Here is a 15,248-nt window from a genome sequence, read left to right as displayed (position 1 = left end):
AACCAAAAGGGTCCATGCATGGAATATTAATATAGAAGGTGGGAATTTGGTGCATATAAAGGTTTTATTTATGGCTGGCTTCCCTTTGCTGTGTATATTCTCGTAACTCTGGATTGGGTCTTAATGGCTGAAGCTAGACTCAAGAAACTAAAAGGCTGGAGTCTAAGGACCTCTGTGTTCAGCTCTAGATATATAACACAGGCCTCTGCTCTTCCTTTGTCTTTCAAGAAGAGTCCAGTATGGGCTTGACTCTCTTGTTACCTCACTTTCAGAATCCATGTATCTTAACTCTCAAGCCAGTATTCTTCTCCCTGTATCAGAGTTTCTCAGCAGCAGCACTGTTGACATTTTGGACCAGATAAGTCTTTGTTTTGAGGGACTATCTTGTGCATTATAGGATGTTGAGCAACATCTCAACCTCTGCCTGCTGGATGCCAGTTGTATCCCCCTAATTCTGACAGTCAGAAATGTTTCCAGACATTCCTAAATGTTTCTGGGATAAGAATCATTGTTTTGTATCATACTGCCTCAGCAGCTTTTTCTCAAATTCTGTTTTTGATCTCTTCAGTATATGACACAATTGATTGCCATAATTTGCAGAAAACAACTTCTCTGTCCTTATTGTAATCTTACTCTTTTTTTTGGATAATATTTTTTTTAATTTTATTTTAATTGTTGTTGCAGTGCAATTTTCTGTCTTTCACTCCCATCCCAGCTCACCCACCCATCCCTCCCCTCCTCTTTCCCATTTCCACCCGCCCCTAGTTTTTTATCCATGTGTACTTTATACTTGTTCCTGTAAATGCTTCCCCTTTTCCCCTGAAATTTCCTCTCCTCTCCCTTCTGAACACTGTCAGCCTGTTCTCTATTTTAGTGTCATTGGTTATATTTTGCTTGTTTCTTTGTTTTGTTGTTTAGGTTCCTGTTAAAGGTGAGATCTTATAGTATTTGTCTTTCACTGCCTGGCTTATTTTGCTTAGCATAATGCTTTGCAGTTGCATCCATGCTGTTGCAAAGGTTAGGAGCTCCTTCTTTCTTTCTGCTGCATAGAATTCCATTGTATAAATGTACCATAGTTCTTTGATCCATTCATTTACTGATGGGCATCTAGGTTGCTTCTAGCACTTGGCTTTTGTAAATTGTGCTGCTATGAACATTGGGGTGCATAGGTTCTTTTGGATTGGTGTTTCAGGGCTCTTAGGATATAATCCTAGCAGTGGAATTGCTGGGTCGAAAGGCAGATCCATTTTTAGTTTTCTGAGAAAATTCCATACTGTTTTCCATAGTGGTGGTACCAGTCTGCAGTCCCACCAGCAGTGCACTAGGGTCCCCTTTTCTCCACAACCTCTCCAACACTTGTTGTTTGTTGCTTTGTATATGATGGCCATTCTGACTGGTGTGAAGTGGTATCTCATTGTGGTTTTAATTTGCATCTCTCTGATAGCTGGTGATATTGAGCATCTTTTCATGTGTCTCTGGATCCTCTGTATGTCCTCCTTGGAAAAGTGTCTATTCAAGTCCTTTGCCCATTTTTTAATTGGGTTGCTTGTCTTTTTAGAGTGGAGTTGTGTAAGTTCTTTATATATTCTGGAGATTAAACCCTTGTCTGAGGTATCATTGGCAATATGTTTTCCCATATAGTTGGTTCTCTTTTAATTTTGATACTGTTTTCTTTAGCTGTGCAGAAGCTTTTAATTTTGATGAGGTCCCATTTGTTTATTCTTTCCTTTATGTCCCTTGCTCTGGGGGGTGTATCAGTAAAAATGTTGCTGCGTGAAATATCTGAGATATTTCTGCCTATGTTCTTCTCTAGGACTTTAATAATGACATGGCTTATATCGAGGTCTTTTATCCACCTTGAATTTATTTTTGTGTATGGTGTAAGTTGGTGCTCAAGTTTCATTTTTTTTGCATGTAGCTGTCCAGTTCTCCCAGCACCATTTGTTGAAGACACTGTTTTTACTCTATTTTATGTTGCTGTCCCCTTTATCAAATATTAATTGACCATAGAGGCTTGGGTTTATTTCTGGGCTCTCTGTTCTGTTCCATTGCTTCATGTGCCTGTTTTTATGCCAGTACCAGGCTGTTTTGATTACAGTGGCCTTGTAATAGAGTTTGGTATCAGGTATTGTGAACCCTCCTGCTTTGCTTTTTTTTTTCCCTCAAGATTGTAATGGCTATTCAGGGTCATTTATGGTTCCATATAAATTTTTGAAGTGTTTGTTCTATGTCTGTGAAATATGCCATTGGTACTTTAATAGGTATTGCATTGAATCTGTAAATTGCTTTGCGTGGTATGGACATTTTGATTATGTTAATTTTTCTAATCCATGAACATGGTATGTGTTTCCATTTGTTTGTGTCTTCCTTAGTTTCTTTCTTCCATGTTGTGTAGTTTTCTTTGTATAGGTCTTTTACCTCCTTGATTAGATTTATTCCTTGGTATTTTATTTTTCTTTTTGCTGTATTGAATGGGATTTTTTTTTCTTGATTTCTGCTTCTGCTGTTTCATTGTTGGTATATAAAAACGCCTGTTTTCTGGATATTGACTTTGTATGCCAAATTCGTTTATTATGTCAAGCAGTTTTTTTGCAGAGTCTATAGGATTTTCTAGGTACACTATCATGTCATCAGCAAACAGTGACAGTTTTGTTTCCTCCTTTCCGATTTGGATGCCTTTTATTTCCTTTACTTGTCTGATCGCTGTGGCTAAAACTTCCAATACTACATTGAATAGAAGTGGTGAAAGTGGACAACCTTGTGTTGTTCCTGATCTTAGTGGAAAAGATTTTAGTTTTTGCCCATTGAGTATGATGTTGGCTGTAGGTCTCTCATATATGGCCTTGATTATGTTGAGGAATGCTCCCTCAATTCCCACTTGGCTAAGTGTTTGTATCAAAAATGGATGCTGCACCTTATCAAATGCTTTTTCCACATCTATTGATATGATCATATGATTTTTGTCTTTGCTTTTGTTTATGTGATGTATTACATTTACTGATTTGTGCATATTGAACCATCCTTGCATCCCTGGGATGAATCCCACTTGATCATGGTGTATGATCTTTTTAATGTATTGGTGGATGCAGTTTGCCAATATTTTGTTGAGGACTTTAGAGTCTGTGTTCACCAGTGATGTTGGCCTGTAGTTTTCTTTCTTTGTTGTGTCTTTATCTGGTTTTGGGATTAGGATGATGCTGGCTTCATAAAAAGAGTTTGGGAGTCTTCCATCTTTTTGTATTTTTTGGAATAGTCTGTGAAGGATGGGGGTTAGCTCTTCCTTAAATGCTTTGTAGAATTCTCCTGTGAAACCATCTGGACCCAGACTTTTGTGTGTCGGGAGTTTTTTGATTACTGCTTCAATTTCATCTGCTGTTATTGGTCTGTTCATGCTTTCTGCTTCTTTTTTATTGAGTTTTGGAAGACTATATTTTTCTAGAAATTTGTCTATTTCACCTATGTGTTCAAATTTCTTGGCATATAGTTCTTCATAGTAATTTCTTACAATCCTTTGTATTTTTGTGGTGTTGGTTGTAATCTCTCCTCTTTCATTTCTGATTGTGTTTATTTGGATCCTTTGTGTTTTTTTCTTGATGAGTCTGCTTAAAGGCTTGTCGATTTTGTTTATCTTTTCAAAGAAACAGCTCCTGGAATAATTGATCATTACAATTGTGCTTTTAGTGTCTATGTCATTTAATTCTGCTCTGATCTTTGTTATTTCCTTCCTTCTACTTGCTCTGGGCTGTCTTCGTTGTTGTTCCTCGAGTTCTTGTAGACATAGGGTTAGGTTGTTTGTTTGAAATGTTTCCATCTTTTTTAGGTAGGGCTGTATCGCTATGAACTTCCCTCTCAGGACTGCCTTGGTTGTGTCCCATAAGTTTTGGGTTGTTGTGAGTTCATTTTCATTTGTTTCCAGAAACTTTTTGATTTCTTCCCTTATTTCATTCTTGACCCATTCATGGTTTAATAGCATGCTATTCAGTCTTCATGATTTTGGGTGTTTTGGGTTTCTTCCCTTGGGGTTGGTTTCTAGTTTCAGTCCCTTGTGGTCAGAGAAAATGCTTGGTATAATTTCAGTTTTCTTGAATTTGTTGAGTCTTGCTTTGTGTCCTATCATGTGGTCTTATCTTTGAAAATGTTACATGTGCGTTTGAAAAGAATGTGTATTTTGCTTCTGTGGGCTGAAAGGCTCTGTATATATCAGTTAAGTCCATTTGATCTAGGGCATTGTTCAATGCCTCAATATCTTTGTTGATATTTTGTTTGGAAGATCTGTCCGTTTTTGACAGTGGTGTGTTAAAATCCCCTACTATAATTGTGTTGCTGTCAATATCTTTCTTGAAGTCCTCTAAGATTTTCTTTATGTTTTTGGGTGCTCCTATGTTGGGTGCATATATATTTACAATATTTATGTCTTCTTGGTGGATTCTTCCCTTGTATATTATGAAGTGACCTTCTGGGTCTCTTTTTATGGCCCTTTTTTGAAAGTCTGTTTTGTCTGATATGAGTATTGCTACACCGGCTTTTTTTCCTGTCCATTGCTTGGAAAAATTTTTTCCAGCCCTTCACTTTTAGTCTGTTTAGATCTTTTGTCCTGAGGTGGGTCTTTTGTAAGCATCATATGTGTGAGTCATGCTTTCTTATTCATTCAGCTATTCTATGTCTTTTGATTGGAGCATTTAATCTATTTATGTTTAAGGTTATTACTGATAGGTACTTATTCATTGCCATTTTTGTACCTGTGTTCCTCTCTCTCCCTCTCTCTCTCTCTCTTTCTTTCTTTTCCTTCCTTTCCTTAAAGCAGTCCCTGTAGCATCTGTTGCAGAGCTGGTTTAGTGGAGGTGTATTCTTTTAGACTTCTTTTGTCTGGGAAGCTTCTTATTTGGCCTTCTATCTTGATTGAGAGCCTTACTGGGTAAAGTAGCCTTGGTTGCAGACTTCTGGTTCTCATTACTTGGAATATTTCTTGCCATTCTCTTCTGGCTTGGAGTGTTTCCGCTGAGAAGTCAGCTGTTAGCCTCATTGGGGCTCCCTTGTATGTTACTTCCTGTTTCTCCCTTGCTGCTTTTAAGATTCTTTGTCTTGGCATTTTGCCATTTTAATTATGATATGTCTTGAAGTGGGCCTCTTTGGGTTCCTCTTGATTGGAACTCTCCGTGTTTCCTGGATTTGTGTGACTTTTTCTCTCATCAAATTAGGGAAGTTTTCCATCATTACTTTTTCAAATAAGTTTTCTATCCCTTGCTCTTCTGCTTCTCCTTCTGGTATCACTATTATACGGATATTATTACATTTCATATTGTCTTGCATTTTTCTTAATCTTTCTTCATTCTTTCTGAGCCTCTTTTCCTTTTCTTGCTCTTTCTGGGTGTTTTCTTCTACTTTGTCCTCTAGCTCGCTGATCTGATCTTCTGCTTCATCAATCCTGCTTTTGATTCCTTCTGCTGTGTTCTTCAGTTCAGAAATTGTATTCTTCATTTTCTCTTGGCCCTTGTTGATAGTTTCTGTTTCCTTTTTCATGTTCATATAGTTTTCAGTGAGTTCATTGTAGTTTCCCTGTAGTTTCTGGTAGCTAATTGTGAGCTCATTGAGCTTCCTGACAATTGCTGCTTTGAACTCAATATCTGATAGTTGAGTTGCCTCTATTTCATTTAGCATTCATTCTTTTGGGGCTTCCTCCTTTCCCTTCATTTGGGGATTGTTTCTTTGTCTTCCCATTGCTTGTGAGACTCTTCTTTTTAGCCTCAGCTTCTTAAATTGCTCTGTTCTGGCTCCCTGGGTTTGTGGTATGAACTTCTGTGGCAGAATACCAGTGGGTTTCAGTGGTGCAGTTTCCTTGATATCCTGAGCTCACTGGTCTTGGGCTGTCATTTAAGTTGGCTTTGTGTTTGCCTTTGGGTTTTGATTGTTGTTGGGTCTTTCTTTGGTGGTTCCTTCCCACCAACTGGTTAAATGAGGGTCACTCTGTCCACCACCTCTTGTATTTTGTTGTGCTGGTGAGGGCAGGTTGTGTTGAAGCTGGTTCTTCCATGTGTATAGGGTTTTGAGGGTTCTCTCTTGCTCTTGTTCAGTTGTTTGTACTGAGTACTGTCTCTGCTGTTTAGTTGTATTTCCAGATAGTCCTGGATTGAGGTTTGTGTCGTTTCCACTCCCTCCTTTACCTTCTTCTGTTGTTATCTGTGGGTGGTTCCTTTGTCATTGGGTTTCCTCTTCCAGTGGGTATTCTGGTGTTCACCAGACTCTGGTGTCCACCTACTCTTTTTGTGATCAGTTGGAGGGGGGAGGCAAATGGTTTAAGACAGCAAGAGAGTATTCTATGATATTTACAGTAGCAGCCAATAGAGAAGAGATAGGAGATCCTTTGGCTATGTATAGTGTTAACTGTGATCTTCCACCCAGCTAGCTGATTTTTAGAAAGGGTGGAAAGAAGGTAAGACTCTTGTTGGGGAGAGAAGGATTGTGAGTTGGATCTAGAAAGCAGTGAGGTTGTGGGTGGTCAGATTCTGAAGTAAGGTGAGAGTAAAGGATAGTAAATAGGTGTAGTGTGTGAGAGAATAGAGTTAACCACTACAGTAATAGAGTTCAGGAAGCTGTGAAGTGGGCTAAGACCTGGGAGGGGTGTTGTGAAGTATTTACAATTGCATGGAACAGCATGTATTTACAATAATATTAGGTCAACAATCATATGACAGAATATATGAGATCTAGATAACAAGAATAGAGAGTATAGAACCGTGAGTAGTGTGCTAATGGGACACGGGTGAGGTAAAGAACAGTAAATTAGCAATACACTGTGAATGAGGTATCAGGGGAAACCTGTCAGGTGATATAATATAACCAGCCTAGCAAAGCAGACTATACAGAAAGAAGAGGAATACAAAAATACTATTTAAAAAAGATGTTAGAATAATGGAAAAATAATAATAATAATAATACAAATATGCCATAACTTGCAGGTTCTCTGTAATAGCAGGGTGAAATTTATCTCACTGTCCCAGGTGTTGTGATGCCCCTTCTTTGGGTTCAACTCTGGTCTTTTCACAGTTCCAGGTTTTTGTCTCACTTGTAGGTATTTTTTTTTAAAAGGCAGACGAAGGAAGGAAGAGGAGATAAAATTGGAGGAAAGAAAGTAGGAAGGAACCTACTATTTTGTACCTACCATTTATGCTTCTTATTCCGTGTTCCTTTTCCCCCATTCTCCCCCCACCCCCTCTCCACTGATAACCCTCCATGTGATCTTCATTCCTGTGATTCTCTTCCTGTTCTAGTTGTTTGCTTAGTTTGTTTTTGTTGTTTTTAGGTTCAGTTGTTGGTAGTTGTGAGTTTGTTGTCTTTTTACCATTCATATTTTTTATCTTCTTTTTCTTAGATAAGTCCCTTTAACATTTCATAGAATGAGGGCTTAGTGATGATGAACTCCTTTAACTTGACCTTATCTGGAAAGCACTTTATCTGCCCTTCCATTCTAAATGATAGATTTGCTGGATTGAGTAATCTTGGATGTAGGTCCTTGCCTTTCATGGCTTTGAATACTTCTTTCTAGGCTCTTCCTGCAAGGTTTCTTTTGAGAAATCAGCTGGTAGTCTTATGGGCACTCCTTTGTAGGTAACTGTCTCCTTTTCTCTTGCTTTTAAGATTCTCTCCTTATCTTTCATCTTAGGTAATGAAATTATGATGTTCCTTGGTGTGTGCTTCCTTGGGTCCAACTTCTCTGATATTCTCTGAGCTTCCTGGACATCCTGGAAGTCTATTTCCTTTGCCAGATTAGGGAAGTTCTCCTTCATTATTTTTTCAAATAATTTTCCATTTCTTGCTCTTCCTCTTCTCCTTCTGGCACCCCTATGATTCAAGTGTTGGGGCATTTATCACCTAAGACTCTCCTCATTTTTTTGAATTCCTTTTTTCTCATTCTGTTCTGTTTTAATGTTTATTTCTTCCTTCTTGTCCAAACCATTGATTTGAGTCTCAGTTTCCTTCCCTTGCCTGTTGGTTGGTTCCCTGTATATTTTTCTTTATTTCACTTTGTATAACTTTCACTTTTTCCTCTGTTTTGCGACAATACTCAACCATTTCTGTGAGCACCCTGATTACCAGTGTTTTGAACTATGCATCTGGTAGGTTGGCTATCTCTTCATTGCTTAGTTGTATTTTTTCTGAAGCTTTGATCTGTTCTTTCATTTGCCATATTTTCTCATCTCAGTGTGTCTGTTACATAGTAAAGGGCAGAACCTTAGGTATTTGCCAGGGCAGGGTAACCCATGTGGCTATGTTGTGCTGCTGTATGTGGGAGAGGGGTCAGAGAGGGAACAATGCTGCTTGCTCAGCTCTAAGCTGGCTTTTAGTCACTTCTGCTACCAACAAACAAACTGGGCCCTTCTGGTGCTGATTCCCAGGTGGGTGGGTCTGTATAGATGCTAGGTCCTTGAGGTTCTCTCCAACCAACTCTTCTGTGAGGCTGGGAGTTTCTCCTGTCTCCACAACCCCCACAGGTTTTTTCAGTCAAAGGTTGAGGCTTTATTTCCTGGAGCTGGAACCCTGGGTTGCGCAGTCTGTCTCATTCCCCAGTTGTTCCTCCCAGTTTATCTGCATGAAAGTGTGGGACTACCAGCTCCACCAGCTTCTGCTTCACCTGCCCAGGTCCTCTGGCTGTCTCCTTGCCAGTAGTCCTTTCCACACCGGTCTGGATGAATGTTTCTGCTTTAACTCCTTGGTTGTCGGAGTTCCATACAGTTCAATTTTCTGGCATTTCTGGTTGTTTTGTTTTTAAATTAATTGTCCTTCTTTTGGTTGTATGAGGAGGCACAGTGTATCTACCTATACCTCCATCTTGGCCGGAAGTCCTTTTTTCCATTTTTTTGATTGGGGTTACACAGTGGTAGGTTAGGTGGGTGTTGAATGCATTTGATTCCTTCAAGGCACATAAGGCAATCTTCTGATAGTTTTGTGGACAAAATGCAGAAATATTGACTAGATTCATAGCCACTTGTATGACTATTTAATGACTTTTGACTAATAAGCAGTTCATTGTCACCCTGGAGGGGAAGATCATAGGTGCTACCTTTTCAGTATTTTGCCTTTGTCTTTATTGTAGATGAAGTCATAGCAAATGTGTGTATTAAGTCTTAAGATAACACAAAATGTAGATGAATGGGTAGCATTTTAGATGTTAGAATCAATAATCGCAAGTATCTTTCCTGATGCTTAAAACCAGCAAATGGTATTTAATAGGGATAAACAGAAAGATAGAAACCTGGTACTTTCCACCCAGTCGTATACCTCATTTAAAATTTGAGATGGAACACTGATGATCAGACTCCTCATTAGAACCCAAGAAAGTCACAGGGCACTGTCTGCACATGGCCCCGTGTGAGTCATTCACCAGGCGAACTGCACGTTCCTTCAGGTACTCCGGCTGCCCTGGTGACCAAGAGGGAGGTGAAGCCACACGTGTTGTGTTGAGTACTATTTGTGAATGGAGAGTGAGGCGAGGCTGAGCTCTGGTTTTAATAGTTGCTGATTATGTGATTTCTGCCTCCTTTATTGTGATTTTTTTGTATGTTTAAAAAAGCTTGAGAGTCAGTTGTTTAATTCATTTTTGTTTAGAGCTATTTGCTGCTTTGTTTTTTCTGCCTTAGGTGATTGAGGTGGATGACTCCGATGTGGAAGAAGACATTTTTCCTACCACTTCAAAAACAGGTCAAAGGTAAGTGCAGTGACTTCCTGCAAAAAAAAGAAACCCTGAAAAATTCAAAATTATCCAGAATTTTACTTATACATATTTCTATGCCACAGATGTTTAACAGATTTATTTACAGCTAGTCAAAGTATGTAGAGAAGTGAAGAATAGACCAAGGACTGCTTCACAGAGTTGGTGCAGTGTTTTCACTGAAAATTCACATAACCCGTAATTTTTTTTATCTTTAATATGCAGTGATTTTCTTGATGGAGTATTATGTTCTCTCCAATTAACAGAAAATAGTTTTGTATTTCGTTAAAACAATGCTTTGATGTCTCTTGATTTCAACTGTGCCATCATATTTCTATGGACTGAGTCACACAGGCTGCTTTGCTAAACGCTGAGAAGAGGATCATGTCGCCTTTCTCTGCCTTCTCAGACAGAGCACCTGCATGCTTTCATGTCCTTTTGAACTTTGCCCTTTACTGTAAAGCTTGACTTGGTTCAGTATTACTGTTTTCTTCTGTGTTAACATTTTAAGTGAATACAGCTTAACTATAAAACTCAGTTAATGAAAATTTTAACTGAAGAAAATAATCAACAGCTTATTATACTTATGTTCTCTGTGAGCATTATGTTAGGTCTGATGGGGGCCATAATATTTTAATAAGCTTACTGCTCTCAGGCAACATAGATTATAGTGGCAAAGAGAAATGAACACATTTCAATCCATTAAGGGGTGATTGAGTCAGTACATAACTATGTATAAAACTTTTTTAAAATACAAACTAGGCATGAGTACATATAGGCTCTCACAAAAAGGAGCAAGAAGTGTGGACTCTCATACCTCTCATAGATGAAAGAGCTTTATAGAGGGAGTAAAATGTACCTGAGATTTTAAAGATAGAAATTACTTGGATTAGGGGGATGGAGAAAGACAGCTGAGAGTAACGGCAGAAGCAGGAGTTTTAAAATAGGGGGAGATCGAGGGAAAAGCTCTACTTCAGGGTTATTCAAACTTTTTTTCATGATCTAAACTGTTTTTTCATTACCTGTGTATAAAAATTACGTTTGATTTAAATTAATTAAAATGACTTAAATTTACAAATTAAATACTAAAGAATTACATTTTGTGGGGTAGCATTGAGGCTGAGGCGGCCAAAACCATTGTAATATCTAAGATTTTTCACCTACTCCATTCCCTGGAACAAGTTTTCATTGCACAGATATAAGAATATGGTTTATGTGAATTGAGGGTCTGTGTTGGAATAACTGTTAAGTGTAGTTGCAAATCCACTTTTTATTCAGTTAAATCTTATGCTGGGACCTGGAGATAAAAATATAAAAGAAATGTCTCCTTCCTTCCAGCATTGTGCACTTTAGTTAGTGCTGTGCTGATTACAGAGACCTAATAACCCATCAAGATAAATGAAGTCTAAGCGAAGTGCCTTCTTAGGATAGGTCCTTGAATTTTACAGAGAAGGCAGGTGAGATTCAAGTTGATGATCAACAGATACTTGGAGGAAATCATCAGGGTGCAGCAGGAAAATAATGTCACAGGCCGCAGGCATCTACTTTGAAAGGGCGATTAGGCAAGGCCTCTGCAGAGGTCACATTTACGTTGAATTTTACTGTGATAGAATTTAGCCTTGCAAATTCTTCCATTGTTATAGTGGGAATAAGAGGACCCTTTCAGATTTGATAGAGCTGGCAGAGAAAAACCACCCTCTCCTCAAAGCAGCAAGCGTGAGAAGATGCAGCTCCATCTGGCCAGGCAGAGGAGGAGAGATTGAGGGGATTCTATCAACCCTTGCCATGGGAAGAACTAACATTTCGGCCTACCATTTATGTGCCAGGCACAGCCTCAGGCCAATTTAACATGTTATGCTTGTAGCACTGCTACACATGACTTACTGGCTGAACATCTCTAGAGAGGAATTCTAATTTATGGCTTCAAATTATATCTGAACAAAAATGGAGAAAACTTACACTCCTGGCTCTCAATTTGATACCCGCCATTTCCTTACTTTTGAGCCTCAGGAGGCTAATCAAATCAAACACTGTTTGACATCCCAGACAATAGCCCATTTCCTCAGCCCTGTGGTCAAAACAGATTTAGGGTTCTTGCTATGATCAAATGAGTCAGTGTTTGTCATAGGCACCTGGCTTGTTTCTGGGCCCCATTGGTTATTCTAGGGAGAAATCAGAAAGCAGAGTCAGGTCTCAATGGGTGCTTCTTTCCATAACCCTCCGCCTTTCCCAAAACTCCCAACAGCAACACATTAACCTGTCACCTGAGCACTCTGGCTTTATGCTTTTGATGATCTTCTCCTTCCTGGAAACAAGTCAGTAACTAACCATTTCCTGCTTAGGTAAAGTACAGAGAGATGGAGGCTCCTGAGGTGGATCAGTTGATAAATTTCTTGATCCTCTACCTCTAAAGCTGTGTTACTCAACAGATCGTCCTGTCCTTTACTTTTGTGCATAAGAACTTGTGTATGTTTCTGTTTTCTTCTGACCAAGACCTCTTGATTCTCAACCTGTTTGCCCAGACAAGACCTTCAGGCATACTTGTTTTGCTGTAACAACATCCCAAAGCATCCCAAAATTGGCTAAGAATGCACACTGTTTTCATTTAAAACAGAAGTCAGCCTATTTCTTAAAGGGCCAAATGGTAAATATTTTAGGCTTTTCAGACCAAGAGGCAGAATCTAGGACATTGTGTAGGTACTTACATAACCATTTAAAATGTAACCATTTCAAAATGTGAACATTCTTAGCTCATAGGCAGTTAAATACAGGCAGGCTGGATTTGGCCCACTAGACATGGCTTGTTGATCCCAGAGCCAAGATGACTTAAATTTTATATGAATAAAAAGACAGCTCTGGCTGGCATTGCTCTGTGGATTGAGTGCCAGCCTGTGAACCAAAGGGTCGCTTGTTCGATTCCCAGTCAGGGCATATGCCTGGATTGGGGGCCAGGTTGGGGGCCAGGTCCATGTTTGGGGGTGTACAAGAGGAAACCAGTGAATGTTTCTCTCGCACATCAGTGTTTTTCTCCCTCTGTCCTTCCCTTCCTCTATCTCTAAAGAAAAAAAAATAAAGTCTTTTAAAAAAAAGACACAGGAATATGAGTTCTACTACCACAAGTTAAGCTTCATAAGGGTAAGAATCATGATTTTTTTGTTCAATGACATTTTCCAGGATCTATCATAGTACTTGGCTAGGAGCAAGCACTCAGTAAATATTTTCTCTTTGATTTGGATTGAACACGAATAATACAAACAGGCAACTCTAGAAAGTGGGGTGCCTTCCCTAAGTTCCTTTTATGTGTTACAGCAGTGGTCCCCCACCTGTTTGGCACCAGGGACCAGTTTTGTGGGAGACAATTTTTCCACGGACTGGGGCAGGGGCAGGGGTGATGGTTTCAGGATGATTCAAGTGCATCGTACTTCTTGTGTACTTTATTTCTATTATTATTACATTGTAACATATAGTGAAATATGCAGCTCACCATAGTGCAGAAATCAGTGAGCTTGTTTTCCTGTAACTAGCTGGTCCCATCTGGGGTGACAGGAGACAGTGACAGCTGAAGTGTGTTGCTTATGTCCAGTCTACTCCCTGATCTCGCTTGGGTTGCTGTCACTGCAGAAAACCCTGCTTCACAAAGATAGGATGTTGGAAATGGAAGCAGGCTTTTCTGTGCTTTTGTGGCACTCTTAGGACATTCCGCTTTGACTTTATTTTTTTATTTTGCCTGTGACAGTTTTTTAATTTTTTTTCCTTTAAGGCTACTGAAAATCTGCACATAAACAAGGCAGTTAATTCTCATAATAAAAATACCCCCGTCCATATAGTCAAGGTCTCCATCAGATGCCACAGTGAGCATGTGGCATGTCACATTCTATTCCACAGGGCCATTTTCTTGTGAGCGTGGGAGTATGATGAATTCTTTCTGGAAATACCAGCTTCTCACAGACCGACTCCTTGAGCAGTAAATACTGTGCTGCTTCACTGTGAAGAAGGAACGTGGAACACGGGTTAAATTAGCAATTTTGCTCTCGTGATATATATTCTCATAACATGTAGTCATGTAAGCCTCGTGGTCATGTCATTCACTCTGATAAGCACTCCATCAATTCTCAAAAAAACTGCAGCAGCAGGATAAAGCCAGCAGGTGTTACTCTCGTTTTCACACCTAGACTTGAAACTCCATGATCACCAAGTTCATCCTCAAACTGGAGAACTTTTTCAAAAAACTTACTCTGTTCTCTGGCTTTCAGTTTCTCTGTATCTCAATGATCTCTTGTTGGTACAACCTTTAACTTGAGTGATTCTCCAAGTAATGTTCCCTTATAATCTGTTGTATAGGTCCAATGATACAGTTCAATAATCTCCTTGGGGGGTTCACCCTCCATCCTGCTTTCCTCCCACTCTTCCGCACAGGCTCCTTTGAGCATTCCTTGGTAGCTGTTTACACATCTTAAAGCATCTGTAGCATTGGACTTGAACCCAAAGCCAGAACCGTGCTGGATTCTTAAAATGTTGTCTCCAAACACCATTTCGGGGAGGGATAGTATATGCAGTTCATCAGCTACCTTCTCCATGCCCACAGACTGCATGATGTGGATCTTGGTAGCTTTCAGCTACCAGGGTCCAAAGAAGAAGTCCACGTGGCTGCTCTGGAAGCCACGGATCATCATGGCCCAGGTGGGGCCATGTGGGGCCATGTGGGCTGCTAAGGACAGGCCTGAGGGGCAGTGGCAGCAGGCACCAGTTCTCTGCCTTGCTGTAGCCCTGCCTCCACTTTAATCTGATCACCTCCTGCTGTGCAGCCCCACCCACAGGGTTGGGGATCCCTGTGTTATAGACAAATAACTGAGATTGGAATGAAACAGTATTTCAGTGTTGCCACTGTTTGCAGGAGTAGGGATGGTAGTAGACACCATAATGATAAGTAAGCATCTGTAGTGCTTCATGTGTCAGGCACTGATCTAAGTGTTTAAGTACATTAGCAAATTTAATCTTGAAAAATTATTATCCTCATTTTACAGTTGAGAAAATGGAGGCACAGAGGGGTTCAGTAACTTGCCTAAATCCACATAGCTAGTAAATGCAACGTTGGAATTCAGACCCTGGCCTCAGAGTCTATTTCCTCACCATTAAGTTTTTACTACCTCTCATGTAGATTGCAGGGATGTGTTAACATTTTTGTTCATGGATACTACAAGAGTGAAAAACTTAGTTTGTAAGGAACCTTTGCTGAGTTCTCTGGTTCATTTTCTCTGTTTTCCCATGTTTTTGCTTCAGGTGGTCAAACACATCATCATTTTCAAGCAACCCCATGTCACAGAGCCAAGCAGCTAAAGGGATCAATTTTGAATCAGATGAGGTAATAAAGTAATATTGTTATATCTTAACTTTTAACTGCTTCTAAAATTTAAATAAGGACTGCTAAGCTACTTGCTGGAAATTATTTTTAAAAATAGTTTGAATTGATAACGTTTCTTTGAAGTATAGCTAGTAGTTGAGTCAATAAGTACTGTCTGTTGAGTGCCCATCAATATAAATA

General features: G+C 39.5%; 1 protein-coding gene and 1 pseudogene across 7 annotated transcripts in view; one reads left to right on the top strand and one right to left on the bottom strand.

The window, feature by feature from the left end:
* MRE11 (MRE11 homolog, double strand break repair nuclease) overlaps nt 1-15,248 on the top strand; it is a 79,786-nt gene that overhangs the window by 57,312 nt on the left and 7,226 nt on the right. For 6 of the 7 annotated variants that reach the window (XM_036028645.1, XM_028516307.2, XM_036028647.1 and 3 more), the window contains exons 18-19: nt 9,636-9,703; nt 14,987-15,068. In XM_036028645.1, the coding sequence (XP_035884538.1) occupies nt 9,636-9,703; nt 14,987-15,068 (150 nt within the window). Of the gene's footprint in view, nt 1-9,635; nt 9,708-14,986; nt 15,069-15,248 lie in introns of those variants that run through there. The other variant, XM_036028648.1, reaches the window with a different exon arrangement.
* LOC114499823 lies at nt 13,499-14,623 on the bottom strand (annotated as a pseudogene).

Source organism: Phyllostomus discolor, chromosome 6 (genome assembly GCF_004126475.2).
Source record: "Phyllostomus discolor isolate MPI-MPIP mPhyDis1 chromosome 6, mPhyDis1.pri.v3, whole genome shotgun sequence".
NCBI lineage: Eukaryota > Metazoa > Chordata > Mammalia > Chiroptera > Phyllostomidae > Phyllostomus > Phyllostomus discolor.
Note: the sequence above shows the minus strand (reverse complement) of the source record. Positions and strands in the feature narration are given on the sequence as shown.